Below are 27,979 nucleotides of genomic sequence, written 5' to 3'. Positions count from 1 at the left end.
GCATTCAGAAGGAAGGCAATTCGCATTCTTTATTTTGAGCTTTTGACCACATCTGAGTAGCGAATTTCAACATTAAGTATTCAATACTAAGGAAATCGTGGAGGTAGGTCAATGATAAGAAGTTTAACACTTCGTTCTTCCCTTGATTAAATCTCCAACCACGGGCTGAGATCAAGTGGCAAGGTCTCAAAACATTCTCTCACGGGGTTTCTGCAAAATAAATTGCATTCGTCAATAAATAAAATATTTTATCAGTCGGGCAAAAGTCCACACAAAGACAACGATAACAACGATAACATTAGTAAAACCTACCCTACAACTGGTCATCAAACATCAACAACCTAACTGAGACCTACCCTACAATTGGTCATCAAACATCAACAACCTAACTGAGACCTACCCTACAATTGGTCATCAAACATCAACAACCTAACTGCTTGCTGTGGTCAGTTGACTTTTTTTTATCATTTTTTGTTAAAGCCACTGCCACTGGTTGCATTTACACAAATAAGTGGACAGTCATGGAGCACCTAGGCTAGTATGTGACGAAGCTGATGAATGGTCTGATAAACAAAGGGAAGTAAGCGCTCTAAATTCAGTGACATGTAATGTATGATATATAGTAAGTGAGAGTCGTGCGGAATCAGTCTCCTGAAACCTGAGAGAATAACAAGCATTGGAATAAACAATTATTACTATTATCCTCAAAACAAAAAAGATGCTCGCCGCAAGCTCATATGTTCCTCCTTCTCCAAGGCACTCTAACTAACACTTACCTAAACATTTCGATCATTTCGAGCTCTTACCTCACTTTGTTTATCACGTTCGCGTACAAAGTCGCAACAGTGGAACCCCCCTTTTAAGACCTCCACAAATCTGATGAACAAAAAATACGAGACGACAAGGTCTTAAAACGGAGGAAGTCTTAAATTGGGGCGTCTTAAAGGGGGGGGGGGGGAGGCAAGGGGAGGGGAGGGGGGGGGGGGGTACCACTGTACAAACCGGTGTAAACGAAGTCATGCGCTGTCATATGATATGCAGGCCCATGACCAGTTTAGTTCAACTCTGACGAATGGTGTTTCTCAGTCTCTACTCACCCGACAGAGGGCTCGACAAAAGGTTGAACCTGCACGGCAGACATGCTGGTCACCCAGCACAGAACGTCGGACAGCCCTATTCTCTCGATGGCTTGAATTTGTCCTGGTAAAAAGAAGGGAAATGAGAGGCACAATATACGGGTTGTTTAGAATAGCTTTGGTATGATTTTTGCAAGAGTGCGCGCAAGGATATTAGCAGAATTGATTTTCTTTGGCGAAATTGCCGACTCGCCATTACTTTTCAGGCAATTACATTTTGGAAATGTTGGGTAGACCAATCAAGCTTCTGCAAGCCAGAGTACCGCTGCACTGTGAAAAAGCTCTGCAGTAACTGTTAAAATTAAGGAAACGTTTTCGGTTATTTCCAAAATGTTGAGGCGATTCGGCAGAATACGACGCCAAAAAGCATCCCTGGGCTGTGCACGTGTGTTCGTGCGTGTGCGCGTTTCTTTTTGCATGCTTGCGCGTATTCGCGCCCGCGCTTGCTCAAGTTGTTTGTGTGAATGCGCATTCCTGTGGTCTAACCTAGTACGTAACTCACCAAGGGTGAATGCCCCCTCGTGCTGTGTGTTCTGGTACCAGAACCTGTCGCCAAACTTGATGTTGTGAAACTGCTGGCCAATGATGCAAGAAAACGTGGGTCCCACCACACCCCCTGGTACCGGGGTCTCTGCCAATCCACCCGTAAACAGGTCCACGTCATCAAGGTTGCTGCCAGAGATAAAAGATATCTTTTTTATTTTTTGTAAGGCCAGAGATGGGACGATAAACATTATCAGATAAGTTTTGTTCATCTGATATTAATTGTTTGTTTGTCTGTCCACTATAAAGACCATTGGGTCAATATGTCCTTGTGAATAATTTGTTTAGCCAAAAATTAAACGTTCCGTTAACGAACCACTCGTGTTGTTTTTTTCTTCTTCATTTTTATAGTACATGTATTTAGTTATGAATTTGCTTTGAATACGCCACTAAAACCCGCAGGCTATTAGTTTTTACACTTGAATGTAAATTTCATGAATATAATAATGTAAAAAAACGTAAACAAAAAAAAAACAAAATCAAAAACAACGAAATGAGAGATAAAACGGTTTTCTTCAAAAAACAAATCCATGTAACTCACTTGTAAACTCTCAAAAAGGGCGCGTCCGCCATCTTCCCCGTGGCCATGACCTCCTGAAGCGAAGGGAGACCGCAGAACTTCCTGAAAGAGTTGTAAGACGGAAGCCCGTGGTCCCGCCCCCGTTGAATATTCAACGAGGCCAGATCTAAGCTCCGCCCATCCTTGGTCTGAAAGAGGTGGTCCGTCAGGTCTGTGTTCATGAAGCGGTCACGTTTCTGGGAGTGGTCACGGATCAGTCCGTTCAGCACCATGGTCATTCCCTGTCCGTGTTCCTTTTGGACGAAGTTGGGTCTGAAGAACATGTCTCGAAGGTTGACCTGTGAGTGGCAGCAACAAGACAAAGTTTATGACATCTCTTAATTACACTTGTTTTCAAAATAGGAACAAGACTGCAAGTGAGAACAACAAGAACAAGACAACAATGAAATGTTCTCATCAGAAAAAAACTAAATTTCATAAATATAATCATGTTAAAAAAAAAACACACCACTAAATACTAAACGAAATAAGTTTTTGTATTGTCCATATTTGTGGTGAGTACATTTTCACTGTTATCTTGTACCTGCTTTCAAGTTTGTGTGTGTGTGGCCGCTCTCTCTTTTCACCCTCCCTTCATCCCCTACCCACACCCCCATTCCCCAACTGCACAAACGTATCAATTGTTTATTAACGCTATCAGAGAAACATAACACAAAGACACATACCAACAATCAACAACAATCAAAGGTTTCCATGAATTAGGATCGACCACCGCAGTCAGCAATCTCAATGAGGGGCTCCGCTCACATATACCGTAAAATACCTTGTAAGCGCCCAGTATCGAGTAAGCGCCCACCCCCCACTTTTAGTCCAAAACCGTGCATAGGGTATAGTACCTTGTAAGCGCCCACCCCCCACTTTACACCATTGAAATCAGGGGAAATAAAATTCCGCACTTGATCTGCTAGTTTTGTAAATGATTTCCCTTTCTTGCAAACCCTATCAAACGCCTGCAAGTCAATGATTACAAGATGCCGCGGATCAAATCGTACACCGTTGCATTTAAGCTGTCAGCTCTTGACTATTTGGATAATAACGCCAATGGAAATGTGTCGCAAACAGCAAGTGAGTTTGGGGTAGATAGAAAAAGGATACGAGAATCGCGAGAGAATCGCGATACCCTGTTACGTCACCAGGCCGAAAAGGAAAAGAAGAAGCTCTCTCTCTCTCTGTGATCTCTCTCTCTCTCTCTCTCTCTCTCTCTCTCTCTCTCTCTCTCTCTCTCTCTCTCTGATCTCTCTCTGTGATCTCTCTCTCTCTCTCTCTCTCTCTCTCTCTCTCTCTCTCTCTCTCTCTGTGATCTCTTTCTCTCTCTCTGATCTCTCTCTCTCTCTGATATCTCTCTCTGATTTCTCTCTCTCTCTCTCTCTCTCTCTCTCTCTCTCTCTCTCTCTCTCTCTCTCTCTCTTTCTGCCGAAAACAGTCTTTGGCCAAGTAAAATAGACTGCTGCCCATATCCAGAAGACGTACCCCTTGTTCAAGAGAAACAGAGACTCAGTGAGGCCGACAGTGGCACCTCTGCAGACAAGAAAGGGATGCGACGACATTTGTGTCCCCAAGCTCTTCTAATGACAATACGAACAAGAAAAACAATGGAAGATGAAAAAAGAAAGAAGATATGATTACGAAGTGATCAAAGATCACATTTCTTACTGAAAACTGCTCGTGCATAGGGTGTAGTACCTAGTAAGCGCCCACCCCCTACTTTGGGTCGGAATTGGTGCACAGGGGGGGGGGGGGGGGGGGGGGGGGGGGGGGGGGCGCTTACAAGGTACTTTACGGTATATATATTTGTAACTTCAGCAGGACCGCCGACGCACTGCAGTTTATCCCAGTCCGCTACACGTTGCGTGAAACAGGCCAAGTACTCGTCATAATCCCTATCGCGGCATAAATAATAGGCCGTGCGTCGTCTGTGCCGCTGAAACTGCGCAGGTATATTCTGCCCATAACGAGCCCTGAGCTCGAGGTTACAACGGTGATACAACTGGAGCACAGTTCCATACTGTTTTAGTCCTTTTTGGCTCACGTAAGTGTAGCCTATGCGATGCTAACTTTTGTCTGTCTCAACTCAACTCAACTCAACTCAAATTTTATTGGCTTCAATTTTCACATAGAAGAATTTGTCTTGCGCTTGGGATTAAGACATAGGCAGAAAGTAAGAGTATAACATATACTGTTCAAAAAAAGAAACGCATAGCTTGTAATATTTGGTTAATTTAGTTATATGGCTACAAGGATATCCACCAAACTGCAGAAAATGTTTATCTGGTCGTCGACCTTTCGTCCATTGCCACAAGTGAGCTCTGCACGTGACGCATGCGTTATCAGTGGCTACAATGTCAAAATTGCTCATTTGGCATGACCACTCGTCATGCTTCAGTGTAATCTCGTGAAACTCGGGGAATATTGAGCTCTCACCATGTCTTCCAAAACCCATAAAAGCGGATTGTTCGCCACAAAGAAATCAGACGACAATTCAGCGACGAAAGATGGCCCGATTGAGCAGAGAAGACCGCCAAATTGCATTGGGTCGTTTACAAGCAGGCCAAAGTCAAAGTGCAATCGCCAGGCACTTCCACGTGTCCCAGAGCACCATCAGTAGACTGTGGGTCAGGTTTCAAGCCACTGGCTCCGTTGCTGACTTGCCACGAGCGGGAAGACCAAGGGCGACAACTGCTGCTCACGACCGCTTCATACGGCTCCGCCACCTCCGGAATCGTTTCCTGTCGGCCTCATCTTCTGTCCAGGCTCTCCCCGGGCCACACCGATTATCGGACCAGACCGTGCGGAACCGCCTGCATGAAGCTGGTTTGAGAGCTCGCAGACCTCACAGAGGAGCTGTCCTCACCCGCCGCCATCGCCAGAACCGAGTGCAGTGGGGCAACCAGCACCTTCGCTGGACCGTCCGGAATCACTGGAGACACGTATGGTTCAGCGACGAGTCCTACTTCCTGCTCCAGCGACATGATGGTCGGAGGAGGGTCTACCGGAGAGTAAACGAACGTTACGCGCCCAACTGTGTGGATGAGGCACCCGTTCATGGTGGTGGAGGCGTCATGGTGTGGGGGGCGATCAATACCGCTGGAAGGAGCACCCTGGTGCACGTCCAAGGGCGCATAACTGCCCAGCGATACGTGGAGGAAATTCTGCGCCCACACGCCCTTCCTCTTCTGGCTGACCAGGATGCCATATTCCAGCAGGACAACGCTCGCCCGCACACAGCACGACTCACCACCCAGTTCCTCACCGACCACCATGTCCAGGTGCTTCCCTGGCCATCCATGTCGCCAGACATGAACCCGATAGAACACCTCTGGGATGAATTGGACAGACGTGTGCGCAGGCGAGAAGAAGCGCCGGCAAATCACCGCGATCTATTGCAGGCACTTCAGGAGGAGTGGGACACCATCCCACAGCAAGATATCCGGCATCTGATCCAGTCCATGCCCAGAAGGTGCCGGGCAGTTGTTGCTGCTCAAGGCAGTCACACCCCCTACTGACTTGACAGCCTCGGCACCCAATCGTATTGATTGACTGATTGATTTGAAGATGCAAATGAACTGTGTGTGCATTCAACTGTGTCCATACCAAATTTCAAACAGATAATCTAAATATTGGATTTTCTGTTAATTTTTTCGAAAAATAAAACAAATTTGGCAAGTAGCTACTATGCGTTTCTTTTTTTGAACAGTATATAAAAACAGCATTCATATCACATTTCATGTATCACACACAGTAATCACTAGTATAGGCCTAGGCCTACAGATACATCACACGTGCAAATAAGTAGTATAGACCTGCTAACTAAAATAATAACGGAGACAGAAACAAAAACTGGGCACAACATTTACACGTGTGTGACCTACTTTACATCAAGTGCCTGTGATCTATAAATAACAATAATTGCGTTTAAAATAAAACATGAATAATGCCGATGTTTGCTAACAATGGATACATAAAAACTAAGATAAGAATGTATGTGCTTTCATAATATGATTATTTTATAAAACACAGTGGGGAAATTGGAAGATAATTTGTATACGAAACTGCGCACATTGAGTCGAGCTCTGTAGCGTGTGTGTTCGGAGGCAGAAGACACACATGGCTGTGGATATTAATTGTTGTGGGATTCGATGGATTAAAAAGGATACCCCGACTTCGGCAGGGCAGAAGGAGGTACAAAACGGTGTGCTGTATTGCTGTGTGTGAGTGTGCTGTGCAGACCTGTGTTATGTGCATGTTCTATTTTAGTCTGTCGTCTGCTGTTCGTAGGCTTCCTCTGAGGGCCTATTGTGTACAAGGGGAGGTCACTTCCGCCTTATAAACAAACACATGTGGAGACCCACAGAAATACCATAACATCGTAATAAAAGAGGGCAAAAGTACTGATAACAGCAAGGTAAGACAAGTCTAGGACATTATTTCTAGGACTGACTAAGCAGTAGAACAACATCATGATCATCATAAGCAGATGATAGTGAGAACAAAACAGAGTTCTCACTTTTCTGACTGCTCCCAGTGATTGACATTCAGAACATCCGTCCTGTTCTATTCTAAATAGTTGTAAGATAACTTCATAAGAATAATATTTAACATACATACTTGATTTGTTTAGACATAATTCTAGTGTAAAGTATACTTTATAAGTTGTGGAGGTAATTTTAAATTTAAAACATGAAGATAAAAAGCACAACTATAACATGACAACATCAGAGTACAGTGCATTCCTAGCTAGCTCTGTGCGTGCGTGCGTGCGTGCGTGCGTATGTATGTATGTCTGTGGTAGAAACTTTAACATTTGACTGAACACCGAAATACTAATTTTACCTGGTTATTACTCAAGCAACAGCTTCAAAGTATTGAAGCAATGATCAACATTTTGTCGGCACGTATATAAGCTACTCACAAAAAGTTAAGGATCACTTGCACACAAATTCATAACTTTCCAAATTAGAAAGCCAATGCGTTGGTATTTGGCAAACGTTTAATTCAATGCTTTAGTGATAACGATACAACATTTCCTTCAATTTCGAGCAATCGTTTGGTCTGTACATTTTATCAAAGTGTGTACGTATCGAAATTTAATTTCACAAAGTCGTTAAAATCACAAGACATGGCATTCAGATGCTCCCAAAAGTTCAGTAATGCGTGTAACCGCCCTGGCTGTTCTGCCACTCGACGCAGTGAGTCCTCATAGAGTTGACCAGGGTGGTGAAGATCCTCTGCGGAAGCGCCTGCCACTTAGCCTGCAGCATCTGGTAGAGGTGCTGGACATCCCTGGGAGGGGGGTGGTTGCTCCTCACTTTGCGATCCAACTCATCCCAGAGGTTCTCAATCGGGTTGAGATCGGGACTGCATGCTGGCCACTCCATTCTGTTGACTCCAGACTGCTGCAGGAAGTCGTTGACCACCCTTGCCCTGTAGGGGCGAGCGTTGTCATCCTGGTAGACAGCCTGCGGTCCCATCTGCTGCAGTGTAGGCACAGCCAGCGGTCGAAGGATCTCATCCCGGTATCGGAGGCCAGTCAGGTTACCCTGTACATGAAACAAGGGTGTTCTGTGGTGAAGGTTGAAGGCCCCCCAGACCATTACAGAACCTCCACCAAAGGCCACCTTTTCTTGGACAGTGGCGTCAATGTAGCGTTCCCCTTGGCGCCTCCAGACCCTCAGTCGGTCGTCGTTGTGGTTCAGGGTGAAGCGTGATTGATCACTGAACAGGACCTGGGACCATTGCTGACGTGTCCACCTCTCGTGACGTCTGCAGAAGGCGCGGCGTGCTGCCCTATGGGCTGGAGTTAAGCGTGGCCGTACAGCTGGGCGACGAGAACGGAGGTTAAACCCATGAAGACGATTCCGTTTGGTCTGCTGGCTGATGTTGGTGTTAGTAGCCACCCTCAGCTGCCTTCGAATAATGCTGGAAGAGGCTGTTCTTGTTTGCAAGGCTAGTCGTTCAATGAGACGATCTTCACGTGGAGCTGTCTTCTTTGGTCGCCCAGGTCTGCGTCTTTCCTGGACCCTCCCAGTGGCTGTGAAACATTGAATCAGTCTGACAATGACCGAGATGGACACGTGAAGTCGCCTGGCCACTTCTCGCTTGGGGACACCATCTTGGAACCATGCAACAGCTCGTCCCCTCTCAAACTCGTTCAATTTTCGTCGTGGAGGCATTGTCAGATAATGCCTAATACTGGTGGTATGTCTTCTCAAAAAGCCAAGAAAGTGACAGCATCTCACACATAAACAGCAGTGCTTGCACATGCATAATGGTTTTTCCATGTGGCTTGTGCAATGTGTTCGGGCTGAACGGTCCAAAACAAGGTCCTTTTTCGCAAGTTTCCGCTTTTTCTTTTGCTACCAAGCTCAGTAGTAGAGAATCCCGTGCAATGTTCCCACTAACACAACATCGCCCACTTACAGCTGAACAAGAATTCATAACAATTTGGTTTGACTGAAAAATAAATAACAGTAGAGAACTGATTTTATTGAGCACCTGTTTTCTCATAGTGATCCTTAACTTTTTGTGAGTAGTGTAGTTAAAGTGTGTATCCAAAGAAAACGGGTGGTGGGAGGTTGGGGGGGGGGGGGGGTAAAAACAGCTGACTGGTTTGTGTCGTGTGTGGTATGTAGACCAGGTCAGGGGTCAAGGTTAGGTCAGATCGCGTGAAGGATTGTGGTATAGATACAGTTATCACCGAGCTGCAGTTCGCCGATTCGGAGAAGACGATTTCACATTGTTCGGTTTCGTAGCTCCAGAAAAATTAGCTCCAGAAAAATAGATAAAGAAGATACCAAAGGAGATTTCCTACAGGTTAATCTGCACAGCGTGTTTCCAGTGTCTGCGCGAGGAAGCGCTGTCGAAAGCGCAGTGTCGATCTGGCCATCTGGCAGTCGTGTCCCCATAAGTAGGCTACAGACAGACAGATCTAGATCTAGTGTCTCGCACTCTTGCACCGTGTCACCTATGCTTACTGTGTGTGTGTATGTGTGACGGAGTGATCGAGTTTGTGTTACTGTTTGTCGATGTCTTACGTGAGCCTTGAAGGCTTCGCCTCTTGTATAATAAAGTTTTCGACTTCGATTTTGATTTGTTGCGGCTGAACTACTAGACTGCTTATGATATAGATATAATTACGCATACAATAAACAAATGATACCATGAAATAAGAACACATTTTTAAACTTTGTGAAATATTAGCCAAGAATGTGACGTCCATAAATAAGCCCTGATTCACAACCACTATCACAGCTGAACCATTCCAACTCACAGGAGCTCTTCATACACAGTGGAACCCGCTCTCCATACACAGTTTTTAAGACCCTCCAATTTAAGACTTCCTTCAATTTAAAGCCATATGTACTCGATGACTATACACGCTAATTGCTTTACCAACAGCTGGAGACATGCTAAATTAAGTTCCCTGCAAAATATTGTGGTCTAGGACCCCTTCAATGTTGAGATATGTTAATTTTCATTTTGATCTGGATCGTCCTATTTATAGATTTGCCAACAGAGGTAGCGTTGACGCAAGGGAAATAACTCTGCGTCTTTGTTTACATCCAAAGTTTTTGAGACTCTAAAACAAGCTGTAATGCATGTATTGCCCGCGCATGGCGACATATCGTCATTACATGGTCTTATGGTGCGTTTGACATCGATTATGGGCAAACTACACTTTGTAAACACGGGAGCGCGTACATATGCCTTTAAGACCTTGCTTTTTCAGATGTTCTCTTCATAAGCTGTGTAAATGTACCCCCATTTAAAGACTCCTCATTGTTAAGACCTGATTTTCTCAGATTTGTAAAGGTCTTAAAAGGGGGGTTCCACTGTACCAACCTTCTGAAAGCCATAGCTGTTGAGCCCGTTGATCATGGAGTGGCCGAAGCGGAAGGCGGCCGTTGAAAAGGAGTTGATGATTTTGGGGTTGGTGACGGGGTCGTAACGGTAGTGTGTCGCGCCCCCCAGTGTCAGGTTGAACCTGTCCATCTCCTCTTCTCCCAGAACCAAGGGAAGGTACTCCGCGAAGGTCATGTGTTGCAAGATGGCGCCCAAGATCTTTCGGGCTTCCTGTGAACAAAGTCGATGGATGTGTGATGGCAATTCGTAATTATGTGTTTGTATCTGAGCATTCAGTGTGTGCAAGTGCTAACTATTTTTTTTCTTGACGAGAATGCGAGTCGCTATGTCACTCGCAATACCATACTGCCTGCTCAGTAGCACTATGCGCGTACACTTTGCAGTTTCAGAAAGCTTCAATTGCTGCGAGCTTGTTTCATATTTTGAATAAAGACTAGTCCTGATCTAACGCGTACCGATGACAGCTGAACAAATGCAGAGTCCATGTCATTGTATGATTCGTCAAACATTGGTAATTTGGGTTGGTATTTGTTAAAGTTTTGGGGAGTCTCAGGTGCGGGTTGGCCTGTACGAACCTCAGCCTCAGAACGGACTTTTTCTCTTTCTACATCAGCTTGCAATTTAGCCTTTTCAAGCTCAAGATCAGCTTGTAATTTAGCCTTTTCAAGCTCAAGATCAGCTTGTAATTTAGCCTTTTCAAGCTCAAGATCAGCTTGTAATTTAGCCTTTCAAGCTCAAGATCAGCTTGTAATTTAGCCTTTTCAAGCTCAAGATCAGCTTGTAATTTAGCCTTTCAAGCTCAAGATCAGCTTGTAATTTAGCCTTTTCAAGCTCAAGATCAGCTTGTAATTTAGCCTTTCAAGCTCAAGATCAGCTTGTAATTTAGCCTTTTCAAGCTCAAGATCAGCTTGTAATTTAGCCTTTTCAAGCTCAAGATCAGCTTGTAATTTAGCCTTTTCAAGCTCAAGATCAGCTTGTAATTTAGCCTTTCAAGCTCAAGATCAGCTTGTAATTTAGCCTTTTCGAGCTCAAGATCAGCTTGTAAGTTAGTCTTTTCAAGCTCAAGATCAGCTTGTCATTTAGCCTTTTCAAGCTCAAGTCAGGTTCAATTTTGGTCTTGAATAATCCCTCTTATTCTCGCATGTGTTTTAATTGCCTTTCTTAATTATGTGTGTAACCGAGTGCCGTAACACTACGATCACCTCGGGAGGCGAAGTGCAATCAAACAGGATTGAAAATGTTAGGGCTAATTTCTTAGCCCTATAAAAACTGTTATGCAAACCCGAAGGTTTCCATGAACATACAGACAATCGGAAACCACCAGACCCCATCACAAACAGAATTCCACAATCCACCGGTGTTGACTTAAAGGCCAACAACTCGGGTGCAGAGTCTGTTGTGAAGGGAGCGGTAGCCTCCCCTGTCACAATCGCCCCCGTTTGAATGAACTTCGTCCCGAAGTTCCGAACCGGGGGACCACTGTCCATCCCAAGTTCGCAGAATGGGAACAGCACGAAAATGTTCAGTGGTCATATTATGCCATTACCTGAACATATCATGCCGAGTCCCATCCCTGCTCGCAAGCGCCAGATGTAACCGAGTGCCGTAACACTACGATCACCTCGGGAGGCGAAATGCAATCAAACAGGATTGAAAATGTTAGGGCTAATTTCTTAGCCCTATAAAAACTGTTATGCAAACCCGAAGGTTTCCATGAACATACAGACAATCGGAAACCACCAGACCCCATCACAAACAGAATTCCACAATCCACCGGTGTTGACTTAAAGGCCAACAACTCGGGTGCAGAGTCTGTTGTGAAGGGAGCGGTAGCCTCCCCTGTCACATGTGTTTTAATTGCCTTTCTTAATTTCGTTCTTCAAATAGCTTTCGTGGAAGGACATTATAAGTATCAAGCCAACGGCAGCAGCCGCAATCAGAATTACAAACCTTTTATCAACATGATACGCGCGAAGACCGAACACCTTCGGCGATATTTGAAAGCAATGGCACATTCAGATGGAGTAGTTTTTATTCAAAGATCTATTTCAGAGGGAGTAGTTGTTATTCAAAATTCTCTGTTCGTATAAGCTGCGATAGCTAAATATGTGGCCATTTCTTTGAAAACAGTCATTGTGGTCCAATGTCATTCATGTGCGTCCAAACACTGTTGTTCATTACTGTTCACCTGTTTTACAATGTGCTATAAGTATAATGATAATCACTGATACTTCCTTCAACGTCTAGAAGTTGAGCTTGAAGTAGGAGTGAGTGCCAGTGAGCACAGAAAGTGTGTTTACATTTTGGTCCAACTTGACCTCGCATTTCTTTAATCGGTGGCTTCAGTCAACAAAGCCCACATTGGCACAAATGGCCACATATAGTACAGAGACATACCTAAGTAGCTCGTGTTACCTGGTAGAGTCTCTCATCGTCCCAGAGCGTGTTGAGTGCAGCCAGCTTGGTGGCAAGTTCGTTGTGCAGGCGGTGGAACACTGTGTGGGTGCTGGACAGCATGGGGTGCTCGTTGACGCGGGGATCACCTGCAAGTTATAATGAGTACAGTGGAACACTGTGTGGGTGCTGGACAGCATGGGGTGCTCATTGACGCGGGGATCACCTGCAAGTTATAATGAGTACAGTGGAACACTGTGTGGGTGCTGGACAGCATGGGGTGCTCATTGACGCGGGGATCACCTGCAAGTTATAATGGGTACAGGGGAACACTGTGTGGGTGCTGGACAGCATGGGGTGCTCGTTGACGCGGGTATCACCTGCAAGTTATAATGAGTACAGGGGAACACTGTGTGGGTGCTGGACAGCATGGGGTGCTCATTGACACGGGGATCACATGCAAGTTATAATGAGTACAGGGGAACACTGTGTGGGTGCTGGACAGCATGGGGTGCTCATTGACGCGGGTATCACCTGCAAGTTATAATGAGTACAGTGGAACACTGTGTGGGTGTTGGACAGCATGGGGTGCTCATTGACGCGGGGATCACCTGCAAGTTATAATGAGTACAGTGGAACACTGTGTGGGTGCTGGACAGCATGGGGTGCTCGTTGACGCGGGGATCACCTGCAAGTTATAATGAGTACAGGGGAACACTGTGTGGGTGCTGGACAGCATGGGGTGCTCATTGACGCGGGGATCACCTGCAAGTTATAATGAGTCCAGTGGAACCTCCCCAGAAAACCAGGTCTTAAATAGGGGGTCTTAAAATGGGTTGTAGTTTTACAGAGGTTATGAACAGAAAGTCTGATAAAAAAAAGTCTTAAAAAGGAGGGAGTCTTAAATTGGGGGGGGGGGAGGGGGGGAGGGGGGAAGGGGGGAGGGGGGGGGGTTAAAAGGGTGGTTCCACTGTACATTGGTACATCTATCTTAGGGCTTAAGTTATACATGACACAAATCTCTGAAAAATAGGTTTTAACATGGAGGGAGTCTTAAAACAAAGGTAGACTAACTTGCGCCACGAAAAGAAAATGAAAATCGGGCCTTACCGGTAGTCACAGTCTCTCCCGATGTAATGATTGGACTCACCATCTAAGATCTGGCCAGGGGTTTTAATATGGGATGAGAGGGAGTCCTACAACAAAGGTAAATATATTGACTGACTGTTAAGAGAAAGTAAACATCGGGTCTTATACGCACAATACTACCCCCTGCGGGTTAGGGGGAAGAATTTACCCGATGCTCCCCAGCATGTAAGAGGCGACTAACGGATTCTGTTTCTCCTTTTACCCTTGTTAAGTGTTTCTTGTATAGAATATAGTCAATTTTTGTAAAGATTTTAGTCAAGCAGTATGTAAGAAATGTTAAGGCCTTTGTACTGGAAACTTGCATTCTCCCAGTAAGGTCATATATTGTACTACGTTGCAAGCCCCTGGAGCACATTTTTGATTAGTGCTTTTGTGAACAAGAAACAATTGACAAGTGGCTCTATCCCATCTCCCCCCTTTCCCCGTCGCGATATAACCTTCGTGGTTGAAAACGACGTTAAACACCAAATAAAGAAAGAAAGAAAGAACGCACAGTACTTTCCCGTGTAAACGATTCGTCTCGCTATCTCAGATATTGCCAGGCTTTTACATGGGATCAGGTCATCGCTCCACTTTAGCGCATACAACACTTCTCCCAACACAGAGTAGCCTAGACATACCAAAAACCTGTATCCTCACTGTATTTTTTTTTTTTGGGGGGGGGGGGGGTGGATTGTTTTTTTAATGAAATAATCAAGAAGTCATTTCTTCAGAACAGTCCAACTCCATGTTTTGTTGTTCCATACTTGTTCTCCGCGGTACACGGAAAGGAAAAATAAAATAGATGGAAACCTTAACCGTACGTACCCGTTATATTCAACAGACGATTTGTTGAAAAACCTCTTTCTGGTTTGTTGGTGTTGTTGAAGAGTGACCTTTTTCTTGCAAAAGCTCTGACAAACAAAGGATTGACCAATCACAAGCAAGAGGTCTGTCGGAAACACGTGGACCGTGACGGTCAATCCTTTGTTTGTCAGTGCTTTTACAAGAAAAGGACACTCTGCCACAACCTATACAAACCCGACGGAGTTGTTTTCGAAATTCGTCTATTAAAGGGCTGATGATCATGTAGAGTACAATCAGCTAACCTGAACCGAAGCAAAAGTCCCCACTGTTTGGTCTCTTGGTACACATGGTGGTGCTGTTGCGTGGCAACAGGTCATGTTCTGCAGATTTCAGCCGGCCTGCCAAACACAAAGTATGACACATTGGCTACGAGCTCCCAGAATCAAGACAGTAAGATAGATGGAAGTATGCCAGTCACTAATTACTTTTAAAAACACACAACGATACACATTCACGGGCTCAGTTGTCTGTAAGAGGCAAACATCAGCACAAATAGATATAGTTTACTGAACATTCGGGTTTGGCCAAAGTCTGCGACGATGATATAACCTGAAATGAAACAGACAGACAGACAGACATACACGCACGCACACACGCACGCACGCACGCATGCACGCACGCATGCACGCACGCATGCACACACGCATGCACACACGCACGCACGCACGCACGCACGCACGCACGCACGCATGCACACTGACGCACGCGCGTACACACACACACACACACGCATACACGCACACACACACACACACACACACACACACACACACACACACACACACACACACACACACACACACACACACTATGTTAATTATATCAAAAGTTTACCTCCTGTTAAAGATCTAAGATGAATCTGGTCGCCGAGATTTGCCCCGTAAACCTGTGAGCCGTCGATGAACGATGTCTGTGTGTTACCTTGCTCTCTGGTGGCTAAATTAAAGGACACATAAATAACATTAGAGTGACATAATGCATACTTTATTTTATATCACTTGATTTGCTTTTCACTTATTTTCCCTTCGTCGTTGTTTGTTAATGTGTGTATGACTGTGTGTATGACAGTGTGTATGACAGTGTGTATGACAGTGTGTATGACTGTGTGTATGACAGTGTGTATGACTGTGTGTATGACAGTGTGTATGACTGTGTGTATGACAGTGTGTATGACTGTGTGTATGACTGTGTGTATGACAGTGTGTATGACTGTGTGTATGACTGTGTGTATGACAGTGTGTATGGCTGTGTGTATGACTGTGTGTATGACTGTGTGTATGACAGTGTGTATGACAGTGTGTATGACTGTGTGTATGACAGTGTGTATGACTGTGTGTATGACAGTGTGTATGACTGTGTGTATGACTGTGTGTATGACAGTGTGTATGGCTGTGTGTATGACTGTGTGTATGACTGTGTGTATGACAGTGTGTATGACTGTGTGTATGACTGTGTGTGTGACTGTGTGTATGACTGTGTGTATGACTGTGTGTATGACAGTGTGTATGACTGTGTGTATGACTGTGTGTATGACAGTGTGTATGACTGTGTGTATGACAGTGTGTATGACTGTGTGTATGACTGTGTGTATGACAGTGTAAATGCCATCTTAATTCAGCCCAAATTCACGAAGTCTTTCAAACGAAAACTCATTCCCAAAGCTTCGCGCAGCTAGCTTCGCGAAGTCGACTTCGCCCAATTTATACCAGGCTTAACGGAAAATCACAAGCTTCCCAGACTACTTACCTGACTGACACGTGGCAGAGGGGGCGAAGGCTTTGGACCTGACGAAGTTCATGCACTTGTTGCCGCGGAAGAAACGGTCTCTAGTTGGGGAAACCGTGATTGGGAAACAGTTGGGATTCTTCGTTGGAACATCTCCGCTGTGATTCAAGATCGCATACATTTTAGTTTCATGAAATGTGCTGGCTTAACAGATGGACGGACAATGTACGAAAATGTAGCCTGGGACTGACACAATTTCTGTTGCAGAACGTATGGCAAAATACATACCTTTTTGAATAGACCATCCAGTACAGGTCTCGCCCGGGATACAAAAGAGGCTGGTTGCAGCAGTCCACACTAGTGCCGTCCGTTTCTAGGAAGAAGGACAAACAGCAGAAACTGAACAAAACATGCAACAAGAAGATTTTTGTTAAAGAATACACAACAAACACAGCAGACAAATCAATGTGTGACAGGGGAGGCTACTGCTCCTTTCACAGCAGACTCTGCACCCGAGTTGTTGGCCTTTAAGTCAACACCGGTGTATTGTGGAATTCTGTTTGTGATGGGGTCTGGTGGTTTCCGATTGTCTGTATGTTCATGGAAACCTTCGGGTTTGCATAACAGTTTTTATAGGGCTAAGAAATTAGCCCTAACATTTTCAATCCTGTTTGATTGCACTTCGCCTCCCGAGGTGATCGTAGTGTTTCGGCACTCGGTTACAAATGTAACATACCAAATCCAACAAACGTGTTGGTAAATCTTGAATACAGGGGGAAAAAACACACACTTTTCTCACCTCAACATTGTAGACACATGTCATCGAGCGTTTAATTGTACTTGCGTGCGTAGGTGTGTGTGTGTGTGTGTGTGTGTGTGTGTGTGTGTGTGTGTGTGTGTGTGTGTGTGTGTGTGTGTGTGTGTGGAGGGAGTACGTAAACATACCGTCCGTGGGTACGTGCGTGTGCGGTAGTCCTCGTCTTGTCTGTTTGAATCTGACTGAACATTCGGGTGACACACACACATGCATTTGAATGTCTGTCTGTCTCCTGTCTGTCTGTCTCTATTGCCTCCTAAGTCTGTGTTTATCTAAACCATCACAACTGCGCAGCAACAAAATCAAGTTTTACCTTTGGCCACAGGCGTATGTGTTATGTCGTGGTCGAGAAACTGGCCCCAGACAGTGAACAGCTGGGTTAGGTCTGGAGACTCGGTGTTCACGCTGTCCCCAGAATGCATAACTTGGCTGATCTTACGAGCGCTGGGTAGCATTCTATACCTTGCCCCGAACATACGCGGGCTTTCTTTATCTGTAAAACAAATGTCAGAGTCGTTGGGTAAGTAATCAGTTAATCCATCGACCAACCAATACGATGAACTGAAAACAAGTACATACAATAAAATTATTAAAAAAAAAGACGCTGGTCTGCATACGAAGCCTAGATCCGAACATGCAAGGGCTCGTTAACCCGTGTAGTGATTTGTAAAAATGTAAAAACATTTTACTAATTACGTCGAACCTAAGACCGCGATTTGTATTATAAATGTAAAAACATATCGCATTCCACAAAGTAATACAATGTCATGCCTTTTATTATTATTAATACTTTTTGCTTAGAGCCCGGTCAACCACAAAGGGATCCAAGGCCATAAATTCATATGAAAATGAAAGTGTGTGAGTAAATCTGCACATGTTATTTTTCTATATTTCGATTTCGAAGCGTGATAAGCGCAGATTTGTCTGTCGGTGTGTCCGTCACAAACATGTACACGCGAGTCCTCAAAAAGTCGTAATTACCGCCAAGCTAATAGATCCCTGGACTTTCGAGATGACTCAAAATATCGAGCGCATTTACGTGATTTGTAAAACATTTTACAACTCGCCCCGCAATTTGTAAAATGTTTTACATTTTTACCAATCGTGGATAAACATGGCTTTCTTTGTCTGCAAAACAATTGTCAGAGTCATCGGGTAAGTGATCAGTAAACCCAACGACCAGCCAATACGATGAACTCAAATCACATAAAATATTTAATACGATAACATGATAAAAGTAAGACGCTGGTATATAAGCTTTACTTGGTCTGCAGACGAAGCCTAGATTCGAACATACAAAGGCTTTCATTGTTTACTAAATAATTGCTAGGTCGTCGAGTAAAATAATCAGCAAATCGAATTACATTAATCGCGAAAAAGTGAAAGAAATGAAAAACATTTTAGAATTGAAATTTAGTGCAAATGATTAACCCTAATCATGTCATATATTGTATTCAGTTCTGGTTAAAAAACCGAACGACTGCCAAACGATTGTCCTTATTATTGGGTACCCGAAAAACATGTTAGAATTGCATTTTAGTGCGAATTGTTCGTCAATCATGTAATATATTGTATTTTTCAGGGTAACAACCGATCGACTGCCTAACGATGTTCCTTATGATTTGTAAGAAATTTAAATTCTTTGAGCATTTGAATCTTTAGAGAGATGAATCAGAAAATATAATACCAGGAAAACAAAGGGAAAAATAAAATAACAATAATAAAAGAAAAGACAAGAAAGCACAGGAAACAAAAAGACATGAAACCACGTGACTAGCTTGATGTGTAAAGGGATGTTCTTTTCAACGCCATAATTTACTGGTGAATTATAATAGTAATCAACACGTATTAAAGTTAATATTAAAAACTCATAAGACAATAGAACCCGGGCACAAATTACTTCAAAAACACTACAGAAGACTTTGATTATTACCTAAAACAAGTTGATTGTTTTTGTTTTCGTTATACATTGGAAAAAAATTCAGTGGCCCACATGGGGGTCGAACCCACGACCTCCGCGTTATCAGCACGGCGCTCTAACCAACTGAGCTAATGGGCCAGCCATGCTACTCTGCTGTGCAGGTAATCATTTATAAGCCAGGGGGAAAGAAGTTAGATAACTCTGTAGGTCTCAAGGTCGAAGGGGACGGAACTGCGATTTTGTGTACGAAAACAGCCTTCAGAGCACAATGATGCAACCACAACGAGTGAAAAGAAAGCAGCAACGATACGAAAGTCGTGAGCTTTTCTAGACAGTCTTAATGTCGCAATTGTCTTCTTTTCCCTCTTTTTCCCTCTTCGACGGACGCAGTGGTGGTAAGACGTCGGCCTAACTTCGGAAGGTCGTGAGTTCGAATCCGGCCGGTCGCTGCCGCCTGGTGGAGATTTGTCCGATCTCCCAGGTCAATTTATGTGCACGCAAGCACAAGATAAGTGCGCACGGAAAAGATCCTGTAATCCATGTCAGAGTTCGGTGGGTTATAGAAACACGAAAATACTCCCAGCATGCATGCCTACTCAAGCGCCATTAATTGTCAGAACTTCATGATCATTGTTGACCCTGGGCGTCTAATGGAAGACTGAAGAAAAACAACAAGGACGTAGGCCTACACGCTGTAAGACTGGATGACACGGACCTAATGCATAGGCCTATAACCATCGTTGAGGAAAAAAGCTTTCGAGTTTTCGAGTTCACCCCTAGGCCCTTTGGATTGTCAGTCATCATAGTCAGGGCCGGACTAGGCTAAGAGGACGGGGGGTTGGGGTTGCCAGTGGTGGTCCAGGGGGATGTTCAGTGGGGGTCAGGGGGCGAAGCCCCCTGAAGCTGATGGGTAGGTCATATTCTGAGATAGGAAAATGGTCGCTCCTTGCATGAAACGGCATAAAATAAACAATAATAAAAAATGTTTTAAATAAGTGAGGTACATGTAGGGGGGGGGGGGGGGTTGCGCAACCCCCATAACCCCCCCGGTAGTCCGGCCCTGTTAGTCATGACGTAGGCTATGACTTGATTAACTATATTATGTTCTAACTCTTGCCGCTCAGTCCTTCTGAAGCATAAACTGCTGTTCACTGCATCACTGCACATCAGTACACACACCAACACACACACACACACACACACACACACACACACTCGTGGCACGCTGACACAGTGACCTAATATAGGTCTATGCACTGACTCACTGCCGGCACACACACACTCACACACACTGACACACCGGTACACACTGACCGGTACACACACGCACACACACACACACACACACACACACACACTGACACACACAACCGTTACGAGTGCGGCTTACTCGGGTCCTCATTCCGATTCACTCCGGCCTGCCTCAGACTCGCTCACTCACTCCGAACCAATCATCGGGTAGAAGGCTGTCAACCCCCATTCAGTGATTTAATGCCGAATGAATGAATGAATGCGGAATGAATGAATGAATGAATGAATGAATGAATGAATCAATCTATCAATCAATCCATCAATCAATCAATCCGTCAATCAATCTATCCATCAATCCATCCATCAATCCATCCATCAATCAATCAATCTATCTATCTATCAATCCATCAATCAATCCATCAATCAATCTATCCATCCATCAATCAATCTATCAATCAATCAATCAATCTATCAATCAATCAATCCATCCATCAATCAATCTATCTATCAATCCATCAATCAATCAATCAATCAATCAATCAATCAATCACTTACCATTGTTATATTCTGCAGGCAGAAGCCTGACTTGAGGTAAGCCAGCGGACCCCCATGTGGGGTGTTTGTAGTTGTTGCATGTTCCATCTGCTGTGCGGAATCTTCCACCTGCGCAAACCAGAGGAGGTAGTGCGCAGATGGGTTCTCTGGGGGAGACTCCTAACGATGACGTGGAGGATGATGATGATGATGATGATGATGATGATGACGACTTCAGTTGGTTTCTGTAACATGAAATTAAAGTGTGTTGTTTTCTTTCTTTTTATTCTTTCTTTCTTTTTTTCTTTCCAATAATTATTTTCTTTCTTTCTTTCCAATAATTTCTTTCTTTCTCTCTTTCTTTCTTTGCAGTTCATGTCTGTGAATGTCTTGAAGTCACTGGTAGTATTGGACAGACTCAAGTAAAGGATGCTAGAAGAGTAAAATAATATTGATCGGAATAACAGATGACGGATTAGGTTAAATCCGTAATTGAACCTTACACGACTTTTACCTTCTTCTTCTTCTTCTTCTTCTTCGTTCATGGGCTTAGATTCCCACGTTCACTCATGTATTTAGCACGAGTAGATTTGTACGTGTATGACCGTTTTTACCCCGCCATTCAGGCAGCATACGCCGATTTCGGGGGAGACGACTTTTGCCAATTGTAAAACATCTCCCCCATCATCACGACGACATTGAGCGACAACTCAAAAAACCTTACGCACAAACGAACAGACAGACGGACAGCAAAAACAGATAGACAGACCGTGACGGAGAGAGAGGCGAGCACACACACACACACACACACACACACACACACACACACACACACACACACACACACACACACGCACACACATACATACACATATCCACATCACAACACTGTCACCTGTACGCTACCGACCATTACCACTCACAGCATATCATTGTACAGGGAGTCAATCTGGGACACGGATCCACCAGAACCCCGAGATCGACCCCCTGTGTTGCTGCTTACTCTAGGCCCAGTGTGTGAATGTCTGCCCAGACCTGGCAGGGTCAAGGATGTGAACACTGAAAAATCGAACACATGCACACATTGGCATTATGTATTTAATGACTATGGAAAAAAAGACATCTTTAAGCTGCCAGTTGTCGTCTTGGAGGGAACAAAGCACGCAAGCAAAGATAAGTCTTCCTCTTCGCATCGCCATTATCTGTCTCTTGACTGAGTGTAAACTTTTCTTTTCTTTATTTGGTGTTTAACGTCGTTTTCAACCACGAAGGTTATATCGCGACGGGGAAAGGGAGGAGATGGGATAGAGCCACTTGTCAATTGTTTCTCAGTTGTTCACAAAAGCACTAATCAAAATTTGCTCCAGGGGCTTGCAACGTAGTACAATGTATTACCTTACTGGGAGAATGCAAGTTTCCAGTACAAAGGACTTAACATTTCTTACATACTGCTTGACTAAAATCTTCACAAACATCGACTATATTCTATACAAGAAACACTTAACAAGGGTAAAAGGAGAAACAGAATCCGTTAGTCGCCTCTTACGACATGCTGGGGAGCATCGGGTAAACTCTTCCCCCTAACCCGCGGGGGGAAGCCGAGGGACTGACCCAAAAGTTGTCGTACAAGACAAGTGGTCTCTTTCGACAGATGAATTGCATAGAATAAAACTCGTCTGGGATCCTTTATGGACAGGTTCAACTGTATGGTCGTCCACTTTCAAAATCGATATGAAATCATAGTTTTAGGGATTTGTTGCCTTTTGTCAATTATACGTTCAAGAAACTTACTATTCTTGCTTTTTTTCTCTTTGTTACATTTAGTCAAGTTTTGACTAAATGTTTTAACATAGAGGGGGAATCGAGACGAGTGTGTGTGTGTGTGTGTGTGTGTGTGTGTGTGTGTGTGTGTGTGTGTGTGTGTGTGTGTGTGTGTCTCTGTGTGTGTGTAGAGCGATTCAGAGTAAACTACTAGACCGATATTTATGAAATTTTACATGAGAGTTCCTGGGTATGATAACCCCAGAGGTTTTTTTCATTTTTTCGATAAATGTCTTTGATGACGTCATATCCGGATTTTTGTAAAAGTTGAGGCGGCACTGTCACACCCTCATTTTTCAATCAAATTGATTGAAAGTTTTGTAAAGCAATCTTCGACGAAGGCCGGACTTCGGTATTGCATTTCAGCTTGGTGGCTTAAAAATTAATTAATGACTTTGGTCATTAAAAATCTGAAAATTGTAATAATTTTTTTGTTTTTTATATAAAACGATCCAAATTTACGTTCATCTTATTCTACATCATTTCCTGATTCCAAAAACATATAAATATGTTATATTTGGATTAAAAACAATCTTTGAAAATTAAAAATATAAAAATTATGATCAAAATTAAATTTCCGAAATCGATTTAAAAAAATTTTTTCATCTTATTCCTTGTCGGTTCCTGATTGCAAAAACATATAGGTATGATATGTTTTGATTAAAAACACGCTCAGAAAGTTAAAACGAAGAGAGGCACAGAAAAGCATGCTATGCAGCACAGCGAAACCACTACCGCGCTAAACAGGCTCGTCAGTTTCACTCCGTTTTGCACAAGCGGCGGTCTACGGTCCTTGTGAAAAAATGTAGTGCGTTCAGTTTCATTCTGTGAGTTCCACAGCTTGACTAAATGTAGTAATTTCGCCTTACGCGACTTGTTTTTGTTTGTGTGTGTGTGTTAATCAGAGACTGACATGTTTTGTAATGTTCAGTTAGATGTTGAACGCTTAATCAACCGGTTTGCATGGGTAAATTCAGAGCTTGTGAGCCCTGCGATGTATAGTCTTCTTTTTCGAGCGAGCTCGAAGTTTTAAAAGACTAAGCCTGATTCAGTGGTGGGAGTAACTTCTCAACCAGAGCAAAGACTGATCAGGATGACACTCTCTTCAGTTTGGGGTTACGACGAGAAAGAAAAGATGAAAGGAGAAAAAAAAAGGACGAGAGGAAAGAGGAAAAGAAGTTGTGACAACACCTGTTTGTACACGAAGCTTATCATAGCGGCCTTCATTTAACTTGTTTAGGGCTAATGTCAAAAAGAATGTGTATTTTGCTTATCTATTATTATTACCCTCGTTCATAAATATGTTGTTTTGTCTTGCCTTGTCTTGTCTATCCAAAACGGTACCGCCCACCACCACTATGATGACGCCGGTAATAGTAACAAACCTACGATATACAACCCAACCCATAAAACTGACAAACGCACAGATTGGGTGTACAGCAACTTGTCATTTGTCAAACTCGTTTCTTCGGTTGTTTTCTGGGCCTTGTTTAAACTTTAAAACAGAAAGAAAAAAAGATTGATCGATAAGCAAAACCTCTGTCAACAATCTGACACACATACTGTACAAACACTTGTCATTTGTCAAATTTGGTTTGTGGGCTGTCTCCTTACGGCAGTTACGAAAGCTGCAACTCAGCATATTCAGTTATCAAAAGGAATGAATACAACGTCGACTGTCCTGTCAAGATAATGCCAACTGCTGCTCCCGCGAAGCATCAGTCACTGACTTGCCCTCAGGAGAGCAGAGATATATAGATATACAGCTGGCGATGGCAGTCACCCTTTTCACCTTGGTGGGTCAAACAATTGCGTATGCTTTTCCGTGGGGATGTTTTTAAGGTGGTGGGGGGAGGGGGCAGTCTTTGGGGGTGATGGTGGTGGTTGGACATGATGAGTGACTCTGGGGTGGTGATGGCGAGATGTGCGCGTGTGTGTGTGTTTGTGTATGTGTGTGTGTGTGTGTGTGTGTGTGTATGTGTGTGTGCGTGTGTGTGTTTGTGTATGTGTGTGTGTGTGCTAGTGTGCGTGTGTGTATGTGTGTGTGTACGAGCGTGCGTGCGTGCAGTGTGTGCGTGCTGTGTGTGTGTGTGTGTGTCGTGTCTGCCGGATGTCTGTGTCTGTTCGTATCCTGGTGTCGGTCTTATATTTGACTATAGCTCATGTTGCCTATGATATCGATCTTTCTTGGAGGGAATTAGAAAGAGCATATAAGCCGTCTTGAATGTATGCTTTATGCGCAGTTCTTTTCTTTTAAATTGTTTACGGTTTCCTCCATATTTAGTGCCATTCCTTGCTCACCAACGCGGTCCCACTTCCCGTTTTCCATCTTGGACACCCGGCCAGTACTGAAACTGGCCTTGGCAGGGAACGATTCAAGGGGGGGCAATCTCAGTCATCTCAAAGAGGGAAATCCAAACGTAATCCGCCTTGTTCGATTGTAAGGGCTTGGACGATAGAGAAAAATAAGAAAAGCAAAAGCTGGAGTCAGTCTGGACGAAATTGCTATCAAGAACGCAGAATTGATTTTTTCTGAGTTGTTTTTTTTTGCCGTAAGCGCCATGTTTATCGGAGCAGGAAACTCTTCCAGGGTGAGGCCCCTTGTTGGTTTCACTGCGGCCGCATTGTGAACAGCAGTTATGAGAAATTCAGTGCTTCAGTACATGGCGCTTACGGCAACAACAAAAATCTGAAAAAATCAATTCTGCGTTCTTGATAGCAATTTCGTCCAGACTGACTCCAGCTTTTGCTTTTCTTATTTTTCTCTATCGTCCAAGCCCATACAATCGAACAATGAGATGACTGAGATTGCCCCCCCCTTGAATCGTTCCCTGCCAAGGCCAGTTTCAGTACTGGCCGGGTGTCCAAGATGTCCCGTTTTCTTGCATCGTCGATAAGATTTTCTGACTTCCTCTTTCTTACATTTAAAAACACAAATGCTAGAAGCGAGCATTTCAATGCAGTATAAAGTGTGAAGACATTGACGACTGAACATCAAGATAACGAGCATTTCAATGCAATATAAAGTCTGAAGACATTGACGACTGAACATCAAGATAACGAGCATTTCAATGCAGTATAAAGTGTGAAGACATTGACGACTGAACATCAAGATAACGAGCATTTCAATGCAATATAAAGTCTGAAGACATTGACGACTGAACATCAAGATAACGAGCATTTCAATGCAATATAAAGTCTGAAGACATTGACGACTGAACATCAAGATAACGAGCATTTCAATGCAGTATAAAGTGTGAAGACATTGACGACTGAACATCAAGATAACGAGCATTTCAATGCAATATAAAGTCTGAAGACATTGACGACTGAACATCAAGATAACGAGCATTTCAATGCAATATAAAGTCTGAAGACATTGACGACTGAACATCAAGATAACGAGCATTTCAATGCAATATAAAGTCTGAAGACATTGACGACTGAACATCAAGATAACGAGCATTTCAATGCAATATAAAGTCTGAAGACATTGACGACTGAACATCAAGATAACGAGCATTTCAATGCAATATAAAGTCTGAAGACATTGACGACTGAACATCAAGATAACGAGCATTTCAATGCAATATAAAGTCTGAAGACATTGACGACTGAACATCAAGATAACGAGCATTTCAATGCAATATAAAGTCTGAAGATATTGACGACTGAACATCAAGATAACGAGCATTTCAATGCAATATAAAGTCTGAAGACATTGACGACTGAACATCAAGATAACGAGCATTTCAATGCAATATAAAGTGTGAAGACATTGACGACTGAACATCAAGATAACGAGCATTTCAATGCAATATAAAGTCTGAAGATATTGAAGACTGAACATCAAGATAACGAGCATTTCAATGCAATATAAAGTCTGAAGATATTGAAGACTGAACATCAAGATAACGAGCATTTCAATGCAATATAAAGTCTGAAGATATTGAAGACTGAACATCAAGATAACGAGCATTTCAATGCAATATAAAGTCTGAAGACATTGACGACTGAACATCAAGATAACGAGCATTTCAATGCAATATAAAGTCTGAAGACATTGACGACTGAACATCAAGATAACGAGCATTTCAATGCAATATAAAGTCTGAAGACATTGACGACTGAACATCAAGATAACGAGCATTTCAATGCAATATAAAGTCTGAAGACATTGACGACTGAACATCAAGATAACGAGCATTTCAATGCAATATAAAGTCTGAAGACATTGACGACTGAACATCAAGATAACGAGCATTTCAATGCAATATAAAGTCTGAAGACATTGACGACTGAACATCAAGATAACGAGCATTTCAATGCAGTATAAAGTGTGAAGACATTGACGACTGAACATCAAGATAACGAGCATTTCAATGCAATATAAAGTCTGAAGACATTGACGACTGAACATCAAGATAACGAGCATTTCAATGCAGTATAAAGTGTGAAGACATTGACGACTGAACATCAAGATAACACGATGACAAATAAACAAAGAAATAAACAAAGAAACAAAAAATGAAACAAACAAAGAAAAAGAACAAAAACAGTGACAATACTTATGAAACAACCGCATGAATGAACAAATAATAAAACAAATAAATAAACCAACCAACTAAAAAATCAATCAAACGATCGTTCAAACAATCAAATAAACAAACACATAGAGAAGCAATCAAACAAAGAAACAAACAAACAATACAAATTTTTTTTCTTAAAGAATAACAAATACACACACATTAAGAACAAGAGCAAGAAAACAAAGAGCTAAATTGTACTCACGGTCAGGCTGTCTGTGTCTGAGAGAAAAGGTAGATTGGCCAAAGCCAATAGCACAGAGTAAAATCAAAAGTCGAACAATCAGCATGGTCATCGCTTTAAAGTGAATCAGTCCTCGGTCTAAATGTGTACACGTTGCCCGCGTGAAGGTCGCCGTACGCTAGAACATATTTGCAGTATGCAGCAAATTAAGAGAGAACCTGCATTTATCCGTTTTTGATTTCTAATTCCGGTTTTTAACGAAAGATGAACAACAACAAAAGTTGTCTCGTGGGTGTGGCCAAAGATGTAATTACAACTGTGGTTCTGTGTATATATGCAACACTGGGAAAAAGTCCCACTTCGCCTGGTGAAAAGGAGGGAGGGAGAGAGAGAGGTACGGAGGAAGGGAGGGAGAGAGAGGGAGCAAAGGAGGACGGAGTCAGAGAGGTATGGAGGAAGGGAGAGAGAGAGGGAGCAAAGGAGGAAGGAGTCAGAGAGGTATGGAGGAAGGGAGAGAGAGAGGGAGCAAAGAGAGGAGTTCGCGTCACTGTCTCAGATCTGGTCAGGCTCCACACAGGATGAGACTATTCATCCACTGGATCACATACCAACAATTAACAGCCTGGTGCTCT

General features: G+C 43.4%; 1 protein-coding gene and 1 non-coding gene across 2 annotated transcripts; both read right to left on the bottom strand.

Moving 5' to 3' along the window:
- Nucleotides 1–15: 15 nt before the first annotated feature.
- LOC138981043 (thyroid peroxidase-like) lies at nucleotides 16–27,676 on the bottom strand. The gene is made up of 14 exons (XM_070353847.1): nucleotides 27,369–27,676; nucleotides 21,680–21,815; nucleotides 20,778–21,001; nucleotides 17,364–17,543; nucleotides 16,522–16,606; nucleotides 16,255–16,391; nucleotides 15,343–15,444; nucleotides 14,751–14,846; nucleotides 12,535–12,662; nucleotides 10,099–10,329; nucleotides 2,221–2,537; nucleotides 1,639–1,808; nucleotides 1,098–1,200; nucleotides 16–210 (listed from the first exon to the last, which is right to left on the bottom strand). The coding sequence occupies exons 1-14, from the start codon at nucleotides 27,457–27,459 to the stop codon at nucleotides 147–149; spliced, it is 2,064 nt and encodes a 687-aa protein (XP_070209948.1). The 5' UTR covers nucleotides 27,460–27,676; the 3' UTR covers nucleotides 16–146.
- Trnai-gau (transfer RNA isoleucine (anticodon GAU)) lies at nucleotides 19,036–19,109 on the bottom strand. The gene has a single exon. It is a non-coding gene; the product is annotated as a tRNA-Ile (tRNA).
- Nucleotides 27,677–27,979: the final 303 nt, after the last annotated feature.

Source organism: Littorina saxatilis, linkage group LG12 (genome assembly GCF_037325665.1).
Source record: "Littorina saxatilis isolate snail1 linkage group LG12, US_GU_Lsax_2.0, whole genome shotgun sequence".
Taxonomy (NCBI): Eukaryota; Metazoa; Mollusca; class Gastropoda; order Littorinimorpha; family Littorinidae; genus Littorina; species Littorina saxatilis.
This window is presented reverse-complemented; position numbering and strand designations above follow the sequence as displayed.

Excerpts from the sequence above, each read along its gene's own strand:
- LOC138981043 (XM_070353847.1), bottom strand. The coding sequence starts at position 27,459 with ATGACCATGCTGATTGTTCGACTTTTGATTTTACTCTGTGCTATTGGC. Across the intron at positions 12,663-14,750 it reads GGACTTTTGCTTCGGTTCAG|GTGATCCCCGCGTCAACGAG; the intron begins GTTAGCTGATTG and ends TATAACTTGCAG. Across the intron at positions 2,538-10,098 it reads ACAGCTATGGCTTTCAGAAG|GTCAACCTTCGAGACATGTT; the intron begins GTTGGTACAGTG and ends TGCCACTCACAG.